The following is a 22544-nucleotide window of genomic DNA, read 5'->3' as shown; positions in this document are numbered from 1 at the left end:
TGCCTAGCAACCTTTTGGGCTTTATAGTGAATGCCTTAGAACCCCAAAAAGCGCCGATAGAGACGGTCATCTCATTTTATTTAAGAAGATATGCTTCACCTCTGGAGCATGAGACATTTCATTCTTCAGCATTTTAAATAAATCGGCTAAGCCCCAAACTTTCAGCTAATAGTATTACAGCCAATAAAAACCACAGCAGCAAACGCCTCACCTACACCACTAAACTAAATGTAAAAATGTAAAGTTTATCATCACTTAAGGAGGAGGAGACGGGTTCAGATATTTTATTTTGAAGAGCTCAACCGGAAGTCTCCACTTATTGCTTTTACCTTGACGTCATCGTTTCTTCCAGAGGAGCCTGAGAGCATCAGAGACCTGCATCTGGACCGACTCATCTGGACCGGAACAGACGGACCGACAGACGGACGGCAGACAGACAGGTGCCCGTCTCACATCAGCATCCCCCTCGACCGTTGCGCCGCGCCGTGCCGTGCCGTGCCGGGACCGAGGGGGGGGGGGGCAGCATGGCGGAGGAGACGCGAGTCATCTACCACCTGGAGGACCAGGAGACCCCCTACCTGATCCGGATCAACGTACCCGCGCAGCGCGTCACACTAGCGGACTTCAAACACGTCCTCAACAAACCGAACGTCAAATTCTTCTTCAAGTCCGTGGACGACGAGATTGGGTTAGTCACGTGATCAATATTAATGACAACGGGGCGTGACGTCATTGGTGTTGTTTTTGTTATTAAACCAATTACTACTAGACACTTATGTTTTATGATTGATAATGAAAAATAGTGTAAAAAGATCAAATTAGTAAGTATCTTAATTCAATTCATTTTATTTTGTACAGCCCAAAATCTCACATTACAAATGTCCTCAGAGGGTTTTACAGTCTGTACACGGTGCCCAAAAGAACTGAGAAGACCCGTCAAGAGGGAGAAAAGGGAAGAAACCTGTTGTGAGGTTGCAGGATGAACAATGTAAACGATGTACAAGGCGTTCAATTCATAGTAAGCCAGGTGTACTGTAGGACCACTGCAGGGACAACCTCCAGGTAGAACCAGCATCACATAGAACCTCCATCAAGTAGAACCAGCATCACATAGAACCAGAATCACGTAAAACCAGCATCACATAGAACCTCCATCAGGTAGAACCAGCATCACATAGAACCTCCATCAAGTAGAACCAGCATCACATAGAACCTCCATCAAGTAGAACCAGAATCACGTAAAACCAGCATCACGTAGAACCTCCATCACGTAGAACCAGAATCACGTAGAACCTCCATCAAGTAGAACCAGAATCACGTAGAACCAGCATCACGTAGAACCTGAATCGCGTAGAACCAGAATCACGTAGAACCTCCATCAGGTAGAACCTCCATCAAGCAGAACCAGCATCACGTAGAACCAGCATCACGTAGAACCTCCATCAAGCAGAACCAGCATCACGTAGAACCAGCATCACATACAACCAGAATCACGTAGAACCTCCATCAGGTAGAACCAGCATCACGTAGAACCTCCATCACGTAGAACCAGAATCACGTAGAACCTCCATCAAGTAGAACCAGAATCACGTAGAACCAGAATCACGTAGAACCTCCATCAGGTAGAACCTCCATCAGGTAAAACCAGTATCGGGTAGAACCAGCATCACATAGAACCAGAATCACGTAGAACCAGCATCACCTAAAACCTCCATGACGTAGAACCAGCATCAGGTAGAACCATTACATGTCATTCAGTGTGAGGTGAGAAAGCACAAATACTCAGTGGAAGAAGCTGAATCATTAATGAGATAGTTATAGAAAGAGAGAATAGTCATTGTGGTGGAGATCTGATGAAGATGATGATAATATGTGTCTTTCACAGGGTGGTTAAAGAAGAGATCAGTGATGAAGATGCCATCCTTCCCTTTGTGAACGGACGAGTCGTCTGCTGGGTCAGAAACACACACACACACACACACACACACACACACTTGTAACTGCTGACGGGTGTTTCTCTTTCTCCAGTTGGTGTCTTCAGACACCTGTCAGTTAGATTTCAGGGGGTCGGATCTTCAGTCTATAGCCACGCCCACCAGCCTGGCCCCGCCCCCCATAGAAAGGACAGGTGTGATAGGAGACTCCAGACCTCCGTCCTTCCAGTGAGTCTCAGTCATTCTAGCAACACAATCTTATAAGTATGTTGGTTTGTGTGTTAATATGTATGTGTGTTAGCATGTTAGCAGTAGTGTTTGAGTACATATTTAGTGGGTAAAAAGCCTTTTTAATCTATTCTTGAGATGATGTCTGTCTGTCTCTCAGTGCTGCTGCTGTGAGTCAAGATGAGCTTCAGGGGTCAGAGTTCAAACCCGTCGCTTCGCCCCCTGAGAGAGAAGAGCGAGGTGAGCTTCTCCATAGTCCTGTCTCCTGATCTCAGTTTAAAGCTGTGTCTCATTTGCTGGGTTGCATCCTCCAGAAGACCCGGCCTTCTGGTCTTCATGGGCCTCATGACTCATAGGCTGAACCAAGCCGTCCCTGAAAGAAGACGGTCTGTCCTATGGAGGGACTCACTGTTTGAATATATATATATTATATAATATATTTCAGGCAGACAGAGGAACATTTTACAGTCGTTTGATTAAAATCGGTTAATCCCTGAACTTTTAACGTAAACTAATATTGCAATCTTAAATGAAACGGAAATCAATCAATACAGGCAATAAAAACCACAGCGACAAACACATTTATTAACTTGTATGCACATACTTTCTGTCATATAATAGCTAGTTTAACTGTTTACCAGAATATCACACTAAACTCAATGTAGAGTTAGTTTATAATGACACTAAACTCAATGTAGAGTTAGTTTATAATCACACTAAACTCAATGTAGAGTTAGTTTATAATCACACTAAACTCAATGTAGAGTTAGTTTATAATGACACTAAACTCAACGTAGAGTTAGTTTATAATCACACTAAACTCAATGTAGAGTTAGTTTATGATGACACTAAACTCAATGTAGAGTTAGTTTATAATGACACTAAACTCAATGTAGAGTTAGTTTATAATCACACTAAACTCAATGTAGAGTTAGTTTATAATCACACTAAACTCAATGTAGAGTTAGTTTATAATCACACTAAACGCAATGTAGAGTTAGTTTATAGTTTATAATCACGCTAAACTCAACGTAGAGTTAGTTTATAATGATACTAAACTCAACGTAGAGTTAGTTTATAATCACACTAAACTCAATGTAGAGTTAGTTTATAATCACACTAAACTCAATGTAGAGTTAGTTTATAATCACACTAAACTAAATGTAGAGTTAGTTTATAATGATACTAAACTCAACGTAGAGTTAGTTTATAATGATACTAAACTCAACGTAGAGTTAGTTTATAATCACACTAAACTCAATGTAGAGTTAGTTTATAATCACACTAAACTCAATGTAGTTAGTTTAGGATGACACTAAACTCAATGTAGAGTTAGTTTATAATCACACTAAACTCAATGTAGAGTTAGTTTATAATCACACTAAACTCAATGTAGAGTTAGTTTATAATCACACTAAACTCAATGTAGAGTTAGTTTATAATCACACTAAACTCAATGTAGAGTTAGTTTATAATCACACTAAACTCAATGTAGAGTTAGTTTATAATCACACTAAACTCAATGTAGAGTTAGTTTATAATCACACTAAACTCAATGTAGAGTTAGTTTATAATCACACTAAACTCAATGTAGAGTTAGTTTATAATCACACTAAACTCAATGTAGAGTTAGTTTATAATCACACTAAACTCAATGTAGAGTTAGTTTATAGTTTATAATCACGCTAAACTCAACGTAGAGTTAGTTTATAATCACACTAAACTCAATGTAGAGTTAGTTTATGATGACACTAAACTCAATGTAGAGTTAGTTTATAATGACACTAAACTCAATGTAGAGTTAGTTTATAATCACACTAAACTCAATGTAGAGTTAGTTTATAATCACACTAAACTCAATGTAGAGTTAGTTTATAATCACACTAAACGCAATGTAGAGTTAGTTTATAGTTTATAATCACGCTAAACTCAACGTAGAGTTAGTTTATAATGATACTAAACTCAACGTAGAGTTAGTTTATAATCACACTAAACTCAATGTAGAGTTAGTTTATAATCACACTAAACTCAATGTAGAGTTAGTTTATAATCACACTAAACTAAATGTAGAGTTAGTTTATAATGATACTAAACTCAACGTAGAGTTAGTTTATAATCACACTAAACTCAATGTAGAGTTAGTTTATAATCACACTAAACTCAATGTAGTTAGTTTAGGATGACACTAAACTCAATGTAGAGTTAGTTTATAATGACACTAAACTCAATGTAGAGTTAGTTTATAATCACACTAAACTCAATGTAGAGTTAGTTTATAATCACACTAAACTCAATGTAGAGTTAGTTTATAATCACACTAAACTCAATGTAGAGTTAGTTTATAATCACACTAAACTCAATGTAGAGTTAGTTTATAATCACACTAAACTCAATGTAGAGTTAGTTTATAATCACACTAAACTCAATGTAGAGTTAGTTTATAATCACACTAAACTCAATGTAGAGTTAGTTTATAATCACACTAAACTCAATGTAGAGTTAGTTTATAATCACACTAAACTCAATGTAGAGTTAGTTTATAATCACACTAAACTCAATGTAGAGTTAGTTTATAGTTTATAATCACGCTAAACTCAACGTAGAGTTAGTTTATAATCACACTAAACTAAATGTAGAGTTAGTTTATAATCACACTAAACTAAATGTAGAGTTAGTTTATAATTACACTAAACTCAACGTAGAGTTAGTTTATAATCACACTAAACTCAATGTAGAGTTAGTTTATGATGACACTAAACTCAATGTAGAGTTAGTTTATAATGACACTAAACTCAATGTAGAGTTAGTTTATAATCACACTAAACTCAATGTAGAGTTAGTTTATAATCACACTAAACTCAATGTAGAGTTAGTTTATAGTTTATAATCACGCTAAACTCAACGTAGAGTTAGTTTATAATCACACTAAACTAAATGTAGAGTTAGTTTATAATCACACTAAACTAAATGTAGAGTTAGTTTATAATGACACTAAACTCAACGTAGAGTTAGTTTATAATCACACTAAACTCAATGTAGAGTTAGTTTATGATGACACTAAACTCAATGTAGAGTTAGTTTATAATGACACTAAACTCAATGTAGAGTTAGTTTATAATCACACTAAACTCAATGTAGAGTTAGTTTATAATGACACTAAACTCAATGTAGAGTTAGTTTATAATCACACTAAACTCAATGTAGAGTTAGTTTATAATCACACTAAACTCAATGTAGAGTTAGTTTATAATCACACTAAACTCAATGTAGAGTTAGTTTATAATCACACTAAACTCAATGTAGAGTTAGTTTATAATCACACTAAACTCAATGTAGAGTTAGTTTATAATCACACTAAACTCAATGTAGAGTTAGTTTATAATCACACTAAACTCAATGTAGAGTTAGTTTATAATCACACTAAACTCAATGTAGAGTTAGTTTATAATCACACTAAACTCAATGTAGAGTTAGTTTATAATCACACTAAACTCAATGTAGAGTTAGTTTATAGTTTATAATCACGCTAAACTCAACGTAGAGTTAGTTTATAATCACACTAAACTAAATGTAGAGTTAGTTTATAATCACACTAAACTAAATGTAGAGTTAGTTTATAATTACACTAAACTCAACGTAGAGTTAGTTTATAATCACACTAAACTCAATGTAGAGTTAGTTTATGATGACACTAAACTCAATGTAGAGTTAGTTTATAATGACACTAAACTCAATGTAGAGTTAGTTTATAATCACACTAAACTCAATGTAGAGTTAGTTTATAATCACACTAAACTCAATGTAGAGTTAGTTTATAGTTTATAATCACGCTAAACTCAACGTAGAGTTAGTTTATAATCACACTAAACTAAATGTAGAGTTAGTTTATAATCACACTAAACTAAATGTAGAGTTAGTTTATAATGACACTAAACTCAACGTAGAGTTAGTTTATAATCACACTAAACTCAATGTAGAGTTAGTTTATGATGACACTAAACTCAATGTAGAGTTAGTTTATAATGACACTAAACTCAATGTAGAGTTAGTTTATAATCACACTAAACTCAATGTAGAGTTAGTTTATAATCACACTAAACTCAATGTAGAGTTAGTTTATAATCACACTAAACGCAATGTAGAGTTAGTTTATAGTTTATAATCACGCTAAACTCAACGTAGAGTTAGTTTATAATGATACTAAACTCAACGTAGAGTTAGTTTATAATCACACTAAACTCAATGTAGAGTTAGTTTATAATCACACTAAACTCAATGTAGAGTTAGTTTATAATCACACTAAACTAAATGTAGAGTTAGTTTATAATGATACTAAACTCAACGTAGAGTTAGTTTATAATGATACTAAACTCAACGTAGAGTTAGTTTATAATCACACTAAACTCAATGTAGAGTTAGTTTATAATCACACTAAACTCAATGTAGAGTTAGTTTATAATCACACTAAACTAAATGTAGAGTTAGTTTATAATGATACTAAACTCAACGTAGAGTTAGTTTATAATGATACTAAACTCAACGTAGAGTTAGTTTATAATCACACTAAACTCAATGTAGAGTTAGTTTATAATCACACTAAACTCAATGTAGTTAGTTTAGGATGACACTAAACTCAATGTAGAGTTAGTTTATAATGACACTAAACTCAATGTAGAGTTAGTTTATAATCACACTAAACTCAATGTAGAGTTAGTTTATAGTTTATAATCACGCTAAACTCAACGTAGAGTTAGTTTATAATCACACTAAACTAAATGTAGAGTTAGTTTATAATCACACTAAACTAAATGTAGAGTTAGTTTATAATTACACTAAACTCAACGTAGAGTTAGTTTATAATCACACTAAACTCAATGTAGAGTTAGTTTATGATGACACTAAACTCAATGTAGAGTTAGTTTATAATGACACTAAACTCAATGTAGAGTTAGTTTATAATCACACTAAACTCAATGTAGAGTTAGTTTATAATCACACTAAACTCAATGTAGAGTTAGTTTATAGTTTATAATCACGCTAAACTCAACGTAGAGTTAGTTTATAATCACACTAAACTAAATGTAGAGTTAGTTTATAATCACACTAAACTAAATGTAGAGTTAGTTTATAATGACACTAAACTCAACGTAGAGTTAGTTTATAATCACACTAAACTCAATGTAGAGTTAGTTTATGATGACACTAAACTCAATGTAGAGTTAGTTTATAATGACACTAAACTCAATGTAGAGTTAGTTTATAATCACACTAAACTCAATGTAGAGTTAGTTTATAATCACACTAAACTCAATGTAGAGTTAGTTTATAGTTTATAATCACGCTAAACTCAACGTAGAGTTAGTTTATAATCACACTAAACTAAATGTAGAGTTAGTTTATAATCACACTAAACTAAATGTAGAGTTAGTTTATAATGACACTAAACTCAACGTAGAGTTAGTTTATAATCACACTAAACTCAATGTAGAGTTAGTTTATGATGACACTAAACTCAATGTAGAGTTAGTTTATAATGACACTAAACTCAATGTAGAGTTAGTTTATAATCACACTAAACTCAATGTAGTGTTAGTTTATAATCACACTAAACTCAATGTAGAGTTAGTTTATAATCACACTAAACGCAATGTAGAGTTAGTTTATAGTTTATAATCACGCTAAACTCAACGTAGAGTTAGTTTATAATGATACTAAACTCAACGTAGAGTTAGTTTATAATCACACTAAACTCAATGTAGAGTTAGTTTATAATCACACTAAACTCAATGTAGAGTTAGTTTATAATCACACTAAACTAAATGTAGAGTTAGTTTATAATGATACTAAACTCAACGTAGAGTTAGTTTATAATGATACTAAACTCAACGTAGAGTTAGTTTATAATCACACTAAACTCAATGTAGAGTTAGTTTATAATCACACTAAACTCAATGTAGAGTTAGTTTATAATCACACTAAACTAAATGTAGAGTTAGTTTATAATGATACTAAACTCAACGTAGAGTTAGTTTATAATGATACTAAACTCAACGTAGAGTTAGTTTATAATCACACTAAACTCAATGTAGAGTTAGTTTATAATCACACTAAACTCAATGTAGTTAGTTTAGGATGACACTAAACTCAATGTAGAGTTAGTTTATAATGACACTAAACTCAATGTAGAGTTAGTTTATAATCACACTAAACTCAATGTAGAGTTAGTTTATAATGACACTAAACTCAATGTAGAGTTAGTTTATAATCACACTAAACTCAATGTAGTTAGTTTATAATCACACTAAACTCAATGTAGAGTTAGTTTATAATCACACTAAACTCAATGTAGAGTTAGTTTATGATGACACTAAACTCAATGTAGAGTTAGTTTATGATGACACTAAACTCACTGTAATGTAGAGCAGACGGAACGGGACAGCTGAGTCGATAAAGGATGAGCGGCCTCGGGAGGAAATGAGAAACAGCTTGTGTAAAGTGGTTAATGTTTAAGGGTTCTGTGTTTCTGATTGGCCACCTTCTCTGCAGGCCACGCCCACCAAAGACCGGCTGATCAAACTGGGCCTGGGCCTATGGCCGTAGGTGACAGGCCATCAACCCAACCGAGCAGCCAATTAGAGACCAGCAGCTTTTGCTCCTCTGAGGAAGACTCAGGAGGAAGGTACACATAGTGACACATATCACACGCTTCCAGTCTTTGTGCTAAGCTAAGCTAAAGATGATTTTAAATCTGGTACTGCTCCTTTAAGCATCCTGATAATGTGACTCAGTGACATCATCAGCAACTCTCCCTGTGATTGGTCCCCACACACCTGCCCTGCGGCCTTCTGCCTTCTGCTCCAGTAAACCTGTTCATTCTCCAGGCTCCTCCCCCTGCTCCAATTGGTTGCCAAGGGTCATGTGACCGTCGATTCAGCATGTTTATTGTCCTGCAGATAAAAGCGTCCCTGCAGATCTGAGAGCAGCAATGATTTGTTCCTGTTAGTCGGACCGAGCAGCTCCTCTCCTCCGCACTTTGATCCCATGTGATCAATAGTTCGTGATCGGAAGCTCCACCTCCGTTACTCTTTCACCTTTCGGGATTCTGGATTTTATTTCCCTCAAAATATTTCTGAGTTTTGTTTATAAAGGTTTGTTTTATATCTGTATTTTTCTTTTGTAATTTCTTTTTCAATTGGTTCATTCAAGTTAAATTTCTCCAAATTTTTTTTTAACTCAATTGTCATATCAACAAATGTTGTGTTGTAACAATATTTTAGGTCTAATCTATGAACATAATTATACTGACAGAGCGATTGGATGAACACTTTGTTGCTTAGTAACCACAGAGCTGGCAATCACCTTGTTTCCCCTCTATGATGTCACACTAGGTTCAGCCAATCAACAGGTCAGAGCAGCTCATCTCCCAAACTCATCAGAACACAACGACGACGCCACAAGAAACCCAAAACACCACAACGGATGGAGAAGGTACACACACACAGACACACACACAGACACACACACAGACACACAGAGAGACACAAACACTGTAACACAGAGATTTTTTTGTTACAATGTTTGTTTTCAATGAGTAATCTCTTTAGAAAGTGTGTATTTTAAACACTTGTTTTAATTGTCAATGTTATTTTAAAAACAAAAATACGATCATCTTCGAGGCAGAATTCAAATGGGTGGACCATGTTGAACTAGCAACTCGAGCTATGCCTAGCAGCTGGCTTAGCATAACAGCTAGCTTAGCATAGCGCTGCTTTAAGTGGTCCTTCTGTTTGATACGTAGAGGAAGCTTTTTTAATTGATTATTTGTTGTTGTTGTTATTAGTCTGTTTCTGTCTGGCTCTGAATACACATTCAGACACCCCACCAGTACCAGACGCCAGTATTGGTTGTGGGAGGGGTGTCATCGCACATCTCAACCAATGAGAGTATTTGATAGTGGGACTTCTTAAAGGTTACTTTTGGTGTTTAATCACAAGTTTTTATTGCTCTTAATTGTAACTCTTTACTCGGGTAGCCCCCGCCATGCCGTCCTCCCCCAGCACAAACAGCCACTCTGCTCAATAGTGGTATTTGTTCTACATATATATATATGTATGTTGGTACATTGATGTTCATAATGCCTATGAATGTTTACAAGAAGCCCTACACGGAGGGCCTTAGGACCCAGGAGGGTTCCAGTGACGTATTTGTTCAGAAAACCAAGAAAACAGGATTCTGAATGTAAAATGTTGTGATGCAACAAACTAGACACAACATGACTGCACTGTTAGTTTTATATTTGATGATTAAATACATTTTTAAGTTGAGATTTACAAGAAAAAATTAACTGCTACTTTGTTAAGGGGATTCTGCTGGTAAAAAAGCACCTTGTTTAAAGTGTTTGGATAAATAAAAGGGCTCAATACACAAATCATGCGATTAATAGCAATAAAAAAATAATCCATGCCCATATATTTATGAGTTTACACAATATTACAGTAGTACAGTTTATCTTATTGGGGAATGTCTCAGACAGGAAGCAGCTGATGATGTCATGTGGTCAGCTTTCTTTTGTTGTCATGTTTTATTTATCTGTGCTTTCTTATCTTTTAACTCTGTCTCTGTCCTCCTTTATTTGTCCTCCTGTCCGTCTTCCTATCCGTCCTCCTGTACATTATCCTATCTTTTGCCCTGTCTGTCCTCCTTTATCTGTCCTCCTCCCTGTCTGCCTCAGTCTGTGTCTTTCAGTAGTGTCACTGACTCCACCATGTCACTCAACGTCGTCACTGTAACTCTGAACATGGGTGAGTACCAGAAGAGGTAGAAGCAGAAGAGGTAGAAGCAGAAAATGTAGAAGCAGAAGAGGTAGAAGCAGAAGAGTTAGAACCTGAAGAGGAAGAATCAGAAGAGGTAGAAGCAGAAGAGGTAGAATCAGAAGAGGTAGAAGCAGAAGAGGTAGAAGCTGAAGAGTTAGAACCTGAAGAGGTACCTGTAACTTTGCACACAGTAGACTATAACCTTGTTAAACTACCTCATCATCTCTGATCATATTTATTATCATGCGGCAAGATGATTGTATTGAAGTAATAAATACTGTGCTACTTCATGTCGCTCTGTCTGTCCTACCTGTCTCCCTGTCCTTCTGTCTGCATGTCTCTGTGTCCCCTGTCTCCCTGTCTTCAGAGAGGTATAACTTCCTGGGTATCAGTATTGTTGGTCAGAGTAACGAGCGAGGAGACGGAGGTATTTATATCGGCTCCATCATGAAGGGTGGAGCTGTGGCATCAGATGGACGCATCGAGCCTGGAGACATGCTGCTGCAGGTACTAATACCTTTCTACAACTAGTACTACCTGTATTACTACTACATGCACTATAACATGTACTAGAACTACATGCACTACTATACTACTACTGCAGGCACTACTACTAGTACTACATGTACTTCTACCACATGAACTTCTGCAAGTACTACTGTATTTTAAATTGAGATTTTAGCGATAGTGACTTACAACAAATACATTCGACCCAGAGGGAACAGAACCAGAACAACAAGAACCAGTAACATTTCTTCAAGGAAGCCAAAACGTGCTATGAGTAAATGCTAATAACATGCTACCTGGTCCCGGTGTAGTGTGTAAAGATGTGCTTTTAGCTGTCATGATGTCATCGGGGAGCTCGTTCCACCATTTAGGAGCCAGAACATCAAACACTCTGCATCTTGTTTAGTGTTTCAGTGAAGGAGCAACAACGGTTTGATGCAGAGTGAAGTGAGCAAAAGAAGTTTAGTCTTGTGAAGGTTAATCTTCAGGTAGCGTGCGACCATCAAATATTAATACCGGTGGTGCTACTTATATTTAGAGGTACCAGTACTTCTGTAAGAGATGTTAGTACTCCTCTTAGTGGTACTACGTAGTAAGTGAGTAGATCAACTGTGTCTGTTTGTCAGGTGAACAACATCAACTTTGAGAACATGAGCAACGATGACGCTGTTAGAGTCCTGAGAGAGATCGTCCACAAGCCTGGGTGAGACTTCTGCTAGTAATACTACTTAAAATAATACTAAAAATAACATTACTACAAACACTAAATGTAATCCTGAGAGAGATCTTCCTTAGGGGGTGACAAATACTACTAGTAATTGTACTACTCCTACTCGTAGAAGAAGTAACACATCTATACGTACCCCTTTAGTCCCGTGACGCTGACGGTGGCGAAGTGCTGGGATCCGAGTCCTCGTGGTTGCTTCAGTCTTCCGAGGAGTAAGTCTTCTTCGTATCTTACCTTTCTGCCCCCCCTAACGGCTTAGACCCTCACCTTCTTGTCCTCCATCTTTGATCCTGTCCTGGAAGGCGAGCCGGTCCGTCCGATCGACCCGGCCGCCTGGGTGTCTCACACAGCCGCCATGACGGGGAGGCTCCCCCCCCACTACGGTGAGACTCCCATCAGCCACTGCAGCCCCCCTGTCCCCCGGGTCCCAATATAACCTGCTGCTGCTCTTTCAGGCGTACACGAGGAGAACCACCTGACCATCCACAGCGAGATGACAGCCGTTGTGAAGGCAATGGCCAACCCGGAGTCCGGTTTGGAGGTTCGGGACCGGATGTGGCTGAAGATCACCATCCCCAACGCCTTCATAGGTAGGAGTAGCTGCTCCAGACGGAGAACTGAGGAGTTATTGACCACCATTGGTCCCTTTTAGGTGACATTGTGCACCACTGGTGTCTCAGTGATCAAAAGAACAACAACGTGTGGGTTCTGCTAAGTTCACCATGACCTTTGACCATAATGGTAAGATTCACATGGTCGTAGCTTTCAGCAGAGGTCTAAAAAGAAGCAGAGGTCCACACAGAAGAGGTCTAGCAGGTCCTGTGATCAGGAGGTTCTAGTTAATATATAGGTAGACCTGATCTACCTGAGGAGACAAGGTCTACCTGTAACAACCGCTCCACGTGGTGTCTGTGGGGCCTTAGACCAAACCACTGAGGAGCCTCGGTTGCTGTGGAGTGAATGAGTGACCTGCCCACAGGTTCTGACGTGGTGGACTGGCTCCACCGGAGCCTCGAAGGATTCACCGACCGCCGAGAGGCTCGCAAGTACGCCGGGAACCTCCTGAAAGCCGGCTTCATCCGGCATACCGTCAACAAGGTGACCTTCTCCGAGCAGTGTTACTACGTCTTCAGGGACCTGTGTGGAGGTGAGTAGTGATTCTCAGTGGGTTTTAGTAATGATTGGTGATTATTAGTTACATTAACCAGTTCCTGTACTATGACTGGTGAAATTACCGGTCCTCGTCTCAGAAGTACTGTTTGAGGTGCCAGTACTAGTACCAGTACTCGGATCGGTACCTCGGATTAATACTACTGATTCCTCCTGTCTGTCAGATTTGTGTGAGATGACTGTTCTGGATCAGGAAGAATCCTCCAGTCGAGGAGGAGGATCAGACTGTGAGCAGCTGGGTCCGGCACCAGGCCCCCAGAGGCCCCCAGCCTTCCCCTACCAGTACCCTATCCCCCACCCCTACAGCTCGCCCCCCCCCCTCCACCAGCTGCCGGCCTGGGGGGGAGGAAGTCAGCCCAGTGAAGGTGACGTCAGCTTTCTGTCCTAATGATAATCACCCTGCATGATCAATACTTACGATACAATAATCAATACAAGCTGTTAGAAAGACAGTTTCTTGTTACTCAGAAACTGATCAACGGGTCTTTACTCAGAGCTTTGTGCTGATTAGTCACTATTCTAAATGCTTAAATACATATATGATCTATTTATAGAACATTAACCTGCTTTATGGTCTCAATTGATCCATAATTACATTCCATCTGACCTAAAGACGTCTCTCTCATGGTTTGTATTAATAATTGATTTGATTGATTGATCACACTCTAGGATCCTCCAGTAATCTAAGGATCAATGACAAATTTACACCAACATCTGTTACTACTACACCCGTTGCCACGGTAACGTGGTGTTTGTGTGAACAGGAAGTCACAGCGGCGGATCTAACCACAGCGACGTTCAGAAGCAGCGAGGACGCGGGGGCCAATCAGAGACGAGCAAACAGGAGCCTGGCAATCAGCTGGTGGAGCCCCCTGGAGACCACGGCGTCCGGAGACCGCCGACCTCCTGCTCTGGTCTCCACGGTAACAAAGACTCCAGGGACCTCCTGCCTGCTCCGTCGCCCCGAGGTCGGCAGTCCTTCTGTCTCGCCGTGGGGAACCCCGGGGACTTCTTTGTGGACGTCATGTGATCCTGCCACGATGAGGTCACTTCCTTTGAGGAATCACCTTTTCATTTTTTTTTGTCGCATTTGTACTTTTGAAGAAACGTGTACACAAGCTGCTGATGGTTTCAACCAAGAGACGAGGAGGAGAACCATTTGTTTGACCTTCATCTAGGAGGTGGTCTTAATCATGGTCTTCTTTCATATGTCACTCAACATACGTAGAGAGACCACCGAGACCAGAGATACGATAGACTACAGAAACCACAAAGACCACAAAGACTTGTCTCTTTTGACCGGTTTGTGCTGTTTATTTAATCAATGTAGTGTTGTCTCATTCTTGTGTGTGCGTATCACCTGACGTCCTCCTGAGTGAGTAATGTGGGTACATGGGGGATGCACTACTGCACCAACCACATTATTGTCTTATTTTGTCTTATTTTGAAAGTTTTTTACCTCTTTCTTCACTCTAGTTTTAAATATTCAATGATAAATAAATACAAAATACTCAACTATCAGCTGTGGTGTGTGACATTTTTAAGCTTGTAACTAACATAGGTTTGTAATATAATGACCATGTTTTCTACAGTTAGTACAGTCCAGGAACTTCTCCTCGTTACGTCCACATGTTTTCACTCTGCACCAGACTAGTTCCACTAGTTTAAGTTGAGAAACACCTCACAATGACGTCATAAGGCCCCTCTGAAGACCTGCGTGGTGTCCTTGGACCTGGTGTCCTAATGATGCTGGATGAGCACAGCACAACGACCCGGATCCCAGTGCACACTAGCTTCCTCTCTCCTCGCGACCCAATCCGCTTACGCGCAGCCTCCGGCTCTGGTGAGCGGTCACAGCGGGAGAAAAGCCCCCGGTAACCTTTCGGTGTGGGAGTCAAACCAACAAGTTGAGCATCTAACGGTAGCCTACAGATCCGCTCCACGTATCCTTGAGACAGGCCTTGCGAGGAGGAGGAGAGGGCGGCGTTCTGAACCGGGCCGCCGTCAGCTGACGGTCTGCAGACATCTTGCCTCAGACCGGAGGAGACCGGACACACAGCAGACCCCTCTACGAAGCCGGTAAGACCCCGGAGCCCCGGTACCACCGCAGCAGCCGCGGTGACGCTAGCACGTTGCTAACAGCTAAGCTAGTCGTGTTCTACCAACTGCCGTCGAAAAGATGCTGATATTGAACGACGCACGAGCGGGTCGATATTTATCATCTTTAATACCTCAACAAGCACCACTATTCATTTCCGCGCAGAGATAACCGCAGTTATGTAAACATTATTTATTTTCAGTGCCAAAAATGAATCCGTTTGATCAATAATAATGTTTTATTGCAGCGTTGCGTAACCGTGCAGTGACGTCACCCTGTGAGTCAAACTGGTTCCCTTTTAACGTACAAAGATGAAATCTTCTGTTCATCTGTGTCCCGAAAGTGGATGTGGTCACATTGTTCCACGAGACCAGTGGAACAATGTGTGTGTTTTAAATGGAGCTGAATGAGATCCATCACCCGTTTATTGTGGTTATTTAACTGGATGAGCTAGCATGCTAATCAGCATCTGCAATCAACTCAAGTAGCATTTTCTTCTCTCGTCTCCAGCGTTGATGATATCATCCCCAAATATGAGTGAGAGGATGTTGTTATATAATGAGTATGGTGATGAAATGATTATTAAATGAACAGTTTGTAATATTTAGGGGGATTAATTGGTAGAAATGGAACAGAGTAAGTAAGGAGCTGCCTAAACATGTCGCTTGTTCTTTTCATCTTCTTCTGTGTCAGATCAGCTGTTCATTAGGCTCCACCCCCTCAACCTGTGTGACTTACTCCTCCCTCCTCCTCCTCTGCAGTGACTCTTCATTATGATCAGCTGTGAGTGACAGGTGCCGCCATGATTGGAGGACTCTTCATTTACAACCACAAGGGGGAGGTGCTGATCTCCAGGGTTTATCGAGATGACATTGGGTGAGTCCTAAAGGTCGCTGCCCACGTGCCCACGAGCATGAGACAACCTGTCACCAAGAGTCATGGGATGCTATGATATAACGATGCGTTAAGGTACAGAGAGGATGTGCAGAGAGGATGCGTTCAGGTACAGAGAGGATGCGTTCAGGTACAGAGAGGATGCCTTCAGGTACAGAGAGGATGCGTTCAGGTACAGAGAGGATGTGCAGAGAGGATGCGTTCAGGTACAGAGAGGATGTACAGAGAGGATGCGTTCAGGTACAGAGAGGATGCGTTCAGGTACTACTACCATCCCGTTAATATGGTCAAATATTCTGTTGCCACTTTAGTCTCCTCTAAGTGAGTCCTCTGAGTCTTTTATTCTGAAAGTGACATCCAACGTCTCCAGGAGGAACGCCGTGGACGCTTTCCGGGTCAACGTGATCCACGCCCGGCAGCAGGTGCGCTCCCCCGTCACCAACATCGCCCGCACCAGCTTCCTGCACGTGAAGCGCTCTAACATTTGGCTCGCCGCCGCCACCAAGCAGAACGTCAACGCCACCATGGTGTTCGAGTTCCTCTACAAGATGTGTGACGTCATGGCCGCCTACTTCGGCAAGATCAGCGAGGAGAACGTGAAGAACAACTTTGTCCTGATCTACGAGCTGCTGGACGGTAACCAAAGCAACATTCATGATACTGATAAAAACAATAATAGCAATAGGTATGATATGAAAATAATAATATAATCATTCAAATGATAACAGGATAAAAATAGATTAAACAATACAGCAAATAGTAAACTAATTGAATCAAATCAACTTAAAAACAATTTGTACAAAAATATGTTTTAAGAGGTGATTTGAAAGCATTTCATCATCAGGCAAAAATCTTCAGTGGTCTTGAAGAAGAAGCCCCTGAAGATGTGGACAGGAGGTCTCACTCTGTCTCCAGTTGGTGGTTCTGGCCCTGAAGATGTGGACAGGAGGTCTCACTCTGTCTCCAACAGGAAGACATCCCTCCTCCTTGAAGCCGCCATCTATCTGCCGCTCTGTGGTTTTTTTAGGTTTTGATTTTTGGACTTGGATGAGAAAATCTAAATCTAAAGAAAATACAGCGCTGACGAGAGTTGACTCCGAGCTGCAGAATGAGTGTCTCTTCATGTTTTTTCATTTGTTTGTTTGTTGGTTGGGGCTAACAGTGTTTGTGTCCTGCAGAGATTCTGGACTTTGGTTACCCTCAAAACTCAGAGACCGGAGCTCTGAAAACCTTCATCACTCAGCAAGGAATCAAGAGTCAGGTAAGTTATTAAAAATCTAAAAACTAACCTCATGTGATTTCAATGTGAAACTCACTGTTTCCTGTTTGTTTTTCTTTGGTCCTGCTTTGTCCTGCAGCACCACGTGAGTCCACACACTCACACACACACACACACTCACACACACTCACACACACACACAGCTCTAATACTGTGGATAATATTGTTATTGTTTAAACACAGACCAAAGAGGAGCAGTCTCAGATCACCAGTCAGGTCACCGGTCAGATCGGCTGGAGACGAGAAGGAATCAAATACAGGCGCAACGAGCTCTTCTTGGACGTGTTGGAAAGCGTCAACCTGCTCATGTCTCCCCAAGGTAATGTCCCCCCCCCACTCCTGAGGTGACGTCTTCAGAAAGTAACATCCCCTAAAGGTAACGCCCCCTGAAGGTAACGCCCCCTAAAGGTAACGTCCTCTAAAGGTAACGCCCCCTACAGGTAACATCCTGTAAAGGTAACGCCCCCTGAAGGTAAGGCCCCCTGAAGGTCAGGCCCTCTATAGGTAACGTCATTCCAGCTCAGGAGATTTATAAATGTTAGCAGCAGCTAGCAGCTAGCAGCTAGCCTTGATGCAGCGTGACATCACATTCTATCCGTCTCTGGCTCTGTTTGCAGGTCAGGTGCTCAGCGCCCACGTCTCCGGCCGCGTGGTGATGAAGAGCTACCTGAGCGGGATGCCCGAGTGTAAATTCGGCATGAACGACAAAATTGTCATCGATAAGCAGGGGAAAGGAGGCGGTTCAGAGGACGTGGCCAAGAGGTCAGAGGTCATCACCTCCACATAAATTCCTGTCTGTCATCATCTTCTAGTAGAAGTTGTGAGTCTGTTCCTTTAGAGAGAAGGTTCTCCAGTAGAGGTTCTGAACTGTCCCCTCTCCTCAGTGGTAAACAATCCATAGCCATTGATGACTGCACCTTCCATCAGTGTGTTCGTCTCAGCAAGTTTGACACTGAACGCAGCATCAGCTTCATCCCTCCTGATGGAGATTACGAGCTCATGAGGTCAGAGGTCACTCTCACACACATAGACACACCTAGCGTACGTGAGGCCTGAGCGTGCATCCGTCTGTTTGCAGGTATCGAACCACCAAAGACATCATCCTGCCGTTCAGGGTCATCCCGCTGGTCCGAGAGGTCGGGCGGACCAAACTGGAGGTCAAAGTTGTCATTAAGTCCAACTTTAAGTCGTCTCTGCTCGCTCAGAAGATCGAGGTAATATTCATATAACAATATGCAAATCGTCTAGTATCAATGGTTATCTAAATTGAATGTTCATAATGACTGACGTTACCAACCCCCGCCCACCGCAGGTGAAGATCCCCACCCCCCTCACCACCAGCGGGGTCCAGCTCATTTGTATGAAGGGCAAAGCGAAATATAAAGCCAGCGAGAACGCCATCGTGTGGAAGTAAGAAGTGCTTCATGTCTCTTGACTGACCCTGTGGTGGGACATTGTCTGGTAACAGGGCCTCGATCCTCGTAACCCTAACCCTAATTAACCAGATGATTGACAGCAGGCTGTCTCCGTTCCTCAAAGGGTTACAGGGTAACAGAGACAATGTGTGGGACATGGTGTGGGACAGAGTGTGGGACATGGTGTGGGACATGGTGTGGGACAGAGTGTGGGACATGGTGTGGGACAGAGTGTGGGACATGGTGTGGGACATGGTGTGGGACAGAGTGTGGGACAGAGTGTGGGACATGGTGTGGGACAGAGTGTGGGACATGGTGTGGGACATGGTGTGGGACAGAGTGTGGGACAGAGTGTGGGACAGAGTGTGGGACATGGTGTGGGACATGGTGTGGGACAGAGTGTGGGACAGAGTGTGGGACATGGTGTGGGACAGAGTGTGGGACATGGTGTGGGACAGGGTGTGGGACAGGGTGTGGGACATGGTGTGGGACATGGTGTGGGACAGAGTGTGGGACATGGTGTGGGACATGGTGTGGGACATGGTGTGGGACAGGGTGTGGGACAGGGTGTGGGACAGCGTGTGGGACATGGTGTGGGACAGGGTGTGGGACATGGTGTGGGACATGGTGTGGGACAGGGTGTGGGACATGGTGTGGGACATGGTGTGGGACAGGGTGTGGGACATGGTGTGGGACAGGGTGTGGGACAGGGTGTGGGACATGGTGTGGGACAGTGTGTGGGACATGGTGTGGGACAGCGTGTGGTGTCCATCACGTAACGTTAGGACTCTTGTAAATAAATGATTCCTGTTTTCAGCATCGATGGCGCTCGTAAAGGAAGTGATGTCATAACGGGTCTTTGTGATGTCATAGAACTGTTCATCAATGAGGAAGAGAGCGGTGAACTAATCCAGGGGGGTGTGACATCACCAGGTAACAGGTGTTTGTGTCTCAGGGTGAAGAGGATGGCCGGGATGAAGGAGTCTCAAATCAGTGCTGAGATCGAGCTGCTTCCCACCAACGACAAGAAGAAGTGGGCCCGCCCCCCCATCTCCATGAACTTTGAGGTCATTAATGATTCATTAATAATAAGCATCATGTCCGCCCGTACACGTGACGAAGTACAAACGGGTTAATTGGTCTAACTCCTCCCCCGCAGGTGCCCTTTGCCCCCTCCGGTCTGAAGGTGAGGTACCTGAAGGTGTTTGAGCCCAAACTGAACTACAGTGATCACGACGTCATTAAATGGGTTCGTTACATCGGACGAAGTGGAATCTATGAGACCCGCTGCTGAGGAAGGACATGACATCATCCTCCTCCTCCTCCTCCTCATTGTGAAACCAGTCCTAGTTTAGATACCCCCGGTCCTACACTTCCCATAATGCACCTGGATGGAGATCGATAGATATAAACTTAATTTACCCCCAGGGGGACATTTGGAGTCTTTACTACATGTGTGTGAGATAGATGGTGTGTTCCTTTAAGAGACAGACCAACCAATCAGAGCAGAGTTGGAGGCTTCCGTTCTATTGTATTGAGCCCTTTATGAACCCTTTACGTAAGACGTAGCCCAAAGGAATGTCAAAAAGTTCAACAAAGAGGACAATACACAGAATGTATACATTTAGAACATCAAGGAACACATGACATCACACGATATTTATTCATCAAATATAAAATGTCACCATAACAACATCCTTTGAAATCGGAGTAAAAAGTCTTAATTAAATCCCCACATCGGTGCTAGATAGCAGCCGTTGTCATGGTGACGTGACATTTGGCATCTAAGTGCTGACCCGTCATATTTACAGGCCTCAGAATCTGACTCTGCCCTCAGGGGTCAGGGGTCAGAGAAGGAGATTGGGATTGGGCCCGTCTGTGATCTGTTTACCCAGCATGCTTTGCTCTCAGTGTTTGTTGAATTTAATGAATTCTCTCTGCTTTCATTTCTATTGATTTTACAGTTTTTGTATCTTGATGTGTCAGAAATAAAGTTAAATCTGAAGTCATTAAGTGTCTTTAGTGTCTTTAGTGTGTGTGTGTGTGTGTGTGTGTGTGTGTGTGTGTGTGTGATGGACAGGTGAATGGACAGACGTGTAATTAAATCCTCGTCCTTCAGCTGTGGCTGAAAGTCCGTCTCTGAGACGTTGCGGCTGCCAGGAGACGCCTGCTCCGGAACACTGAAGCATTATGGGATGCTGCTGCTGAGCTACAGCACTGGTTCTACCTGAGGGGTCACAGGGTCACTTCACTGTGTTCTTCTGAATGAAGACGATGTTGTTACTATGGTGATGGCTAAAAGATTCTGAATCGGTTTGTTTAAATCGTGACGACAGAATAACTTACTATATTATTATATAACAGAGGTTTGTTACCTCGGTGCTTACAGCAAGCTAAATGCTAACATTAGCATCCACCCTCAGTACACATGTGTATATTCTGTATACACCACCTTGTGTATATTTACTCTCTGAACTCTACACATACGGCTCATTTCCTGTCGATGTCATTAAAGCACCACAGAAGAAGAGCTGAGTAAAGGTTTGCGTACTTTGGTGTATAAATGTTTCTCATGTGATTGACATCTTTCAAACATATTCACAAAACAAAATTATTTCAAAAACCTATGAAGACAGATCAATATATGAAAAAAAGATTTATGTCTTTTGTATTTGACCACACAGAGTGGGACATAACTAAAGGACATACGACATCATGACAGGAGATACATGGCATAAAGTTCTGGTGGTCCAACCTGAGCTGAGAACGAGATACTTAAAACACCAATAGTCATCAATAATTATGACAAGAAGGGTTTTTATCACATTCCATGGGATTGCCCTCAATAAGTGTGGGAGGGGCTGAAGAGACGTTCAATTGACCCTCAACAGCTGATTTGGGGAAATACTGCTTCAAGGGGGGGGGGGAAAGGTCAAACCTGTGTACTCCAGGCTGAGTCCAATGGAACAAAGAACCATCTGTACTCAGTAACATCTGCTCAGAACATCGGACCGTGTGAGACAGAAGAGAGACAGGAGGGACAGACATGCAGAGACAGAGGACAGAGACAGGAGGGACAGACATGCAGAGACAGAGGACGGAGACAGGAGGGACAGAGATGCAGAGACAGAGGACAGAGACAGAGCCGCTTTAATGTACACATTTACACACTCACACAATTGGACAAATCTTTTTAGTTTACAGATAAAGGACCGAATCGGAACCGGAAGGGTTAAACTCCACATGTGCGGGCTCGTGTAAACGGACACCTCCAACACACACGCACGCACACAAGCGCCCCGCCCCTCCGGACCAGCCTCTCTACTGCAGCGAGCGCTCCGTGGGGAAGAAGAAGTTGCCTCAGTTGGATCCGGAGCCGAACGGACCGGGTCCTGCAGCTCCTCGGGTCCCGTCCGGAAGGTTCGGGTCGTCCTCTGGACCACGAGGTCCTGATGGGAGTCTCTGCGTCAATCTGTGTT

At 41.6% G+C, this 22544-nt stretch overlaps 2 protein-coding genes across 2 annotated transcripts; both read left to right on the top strand.

Annotated features, from left to right (window-relative positions):
* The first annotated feature begins 319 nt into the window (after positions 1 to 319).
* LOC119219138 (segment polarity protein dishevelled homolog DVL-3) lies at positions 320 to 14409 on the top strand. Its single transcript, XM_037474061.2, has 15 exons — positions 320 to 688; positions 1886 to 1955; positions 2029 to 2162; positions 2323 to 2402; positions 8709 to 8841; positions 9551 to 9650; positions 10894 to 10963; positions 11343 to 11482; positions 12109 to 12185; positions 12354 to 12421; positions 12512 to 12592; positions 12665 to 12799; positions 13189 to 13356; positions 13544 to 13744; positions 14144 to 14409. The coding sequence occupies exons 1-15, from the start codon at positions 525 to 527 to the stop codon at positions 14407 to 14409; spliced, it is 1887 nt and encodes a 628-aa protein (XP_037329958.1). The 5' UTR covers positions 320 to 524.
* Positions 14410 to 15063: 654 nt separating this feature from the next.
* Positions 15064 to 21074, top strand: ap2m1b (adaptor related protein complex 2 subunit mu 1b). The gene is made up of 12 exons (XM_037474249.2): positions 15064 to 15458; positions 16239 to 16353; positions 16742 to 17007; positions 17550 to 17632; positions 17730 to 17735; positions 17834 to 17969; positions 18268 to 18412; positions 18535 to 18654; positions 18729 to 18864; positions 18963 to 19060; positions 20021 to 20132; positions 20225 to 21074. Exons 2-12 carry the CDS (start codon positions 16280 to 16282, stop codon positions 20357 to 20359), a joined length of 1311 nt encoding a protein of 436 aa, XP_037330146.1. The 5' UTR covers positions 15064 to 15458; positions 16239 to 16279; the 3' UTR covers positions 20360 to 21074.
* The last annotated feature ends 1470 nt before the right edge of the window (positions 21075 to 22544 follow it).

Source organism: Pungitius pungitius, chromosome 3 (assembly GCF_949316345.1).
Source record: "Pungitius pungitius chromosome 3, fPunPun2.1, whole genome shotgun sequence".
Taxonomy (NCBI): Eukaryota; Metazoa; Chordata; class Actinopteri; order Perciformes; family Gasterosteidae; genus Pungitius; species Pungitius pungitius.
This window is presented reverse-complemented; position numbering and strand designations above follow the sequence as displayed.

Coding starts and splice junctions, on each gene's coding strand:
- LOC119219138 (XM_037474061.2), top strand. CDS start 525: ATGGCGGAGGAGACGCGAGTCATCTACCACCTGGAGGACCAGGAGACC. Junction 1,956..2,028: donor ACGGACGAGTCGTCTGCTGG/GTCAGAAACACA, acceptor CTCTTTCTCCAG/TTGGTGTCTTCAGACACCTG. Junction 2,163..2,322: donor TCCAGACCTCCGTCCTTCCA/GTGAGTCTCAGT, acceptor TCTGTCTCTCAG/TGCTGCTGCTGTGAGTCAAG.
- ap2m1b (XM_037474249.2), top strand. CDS start 16,280: ATGATTGGAGGACTCTTCATTTACAACCACAAGGGGGAGGTGCTGATC. Junction 16,354..16,741: donor GTTTATCGAGATGACATTGG/GTGAGTCCTAAA, acceptor CAACGTCTCCAG/GAGGAACGCCGTGGACGCTT. Junction 17,008..17,549: donor GATCTACGAGCTGCTGGACG/GTAACCAAAGCA, acceptor TGTGTCCTGCAG/AGATTCTGGACTTTGGTTAC.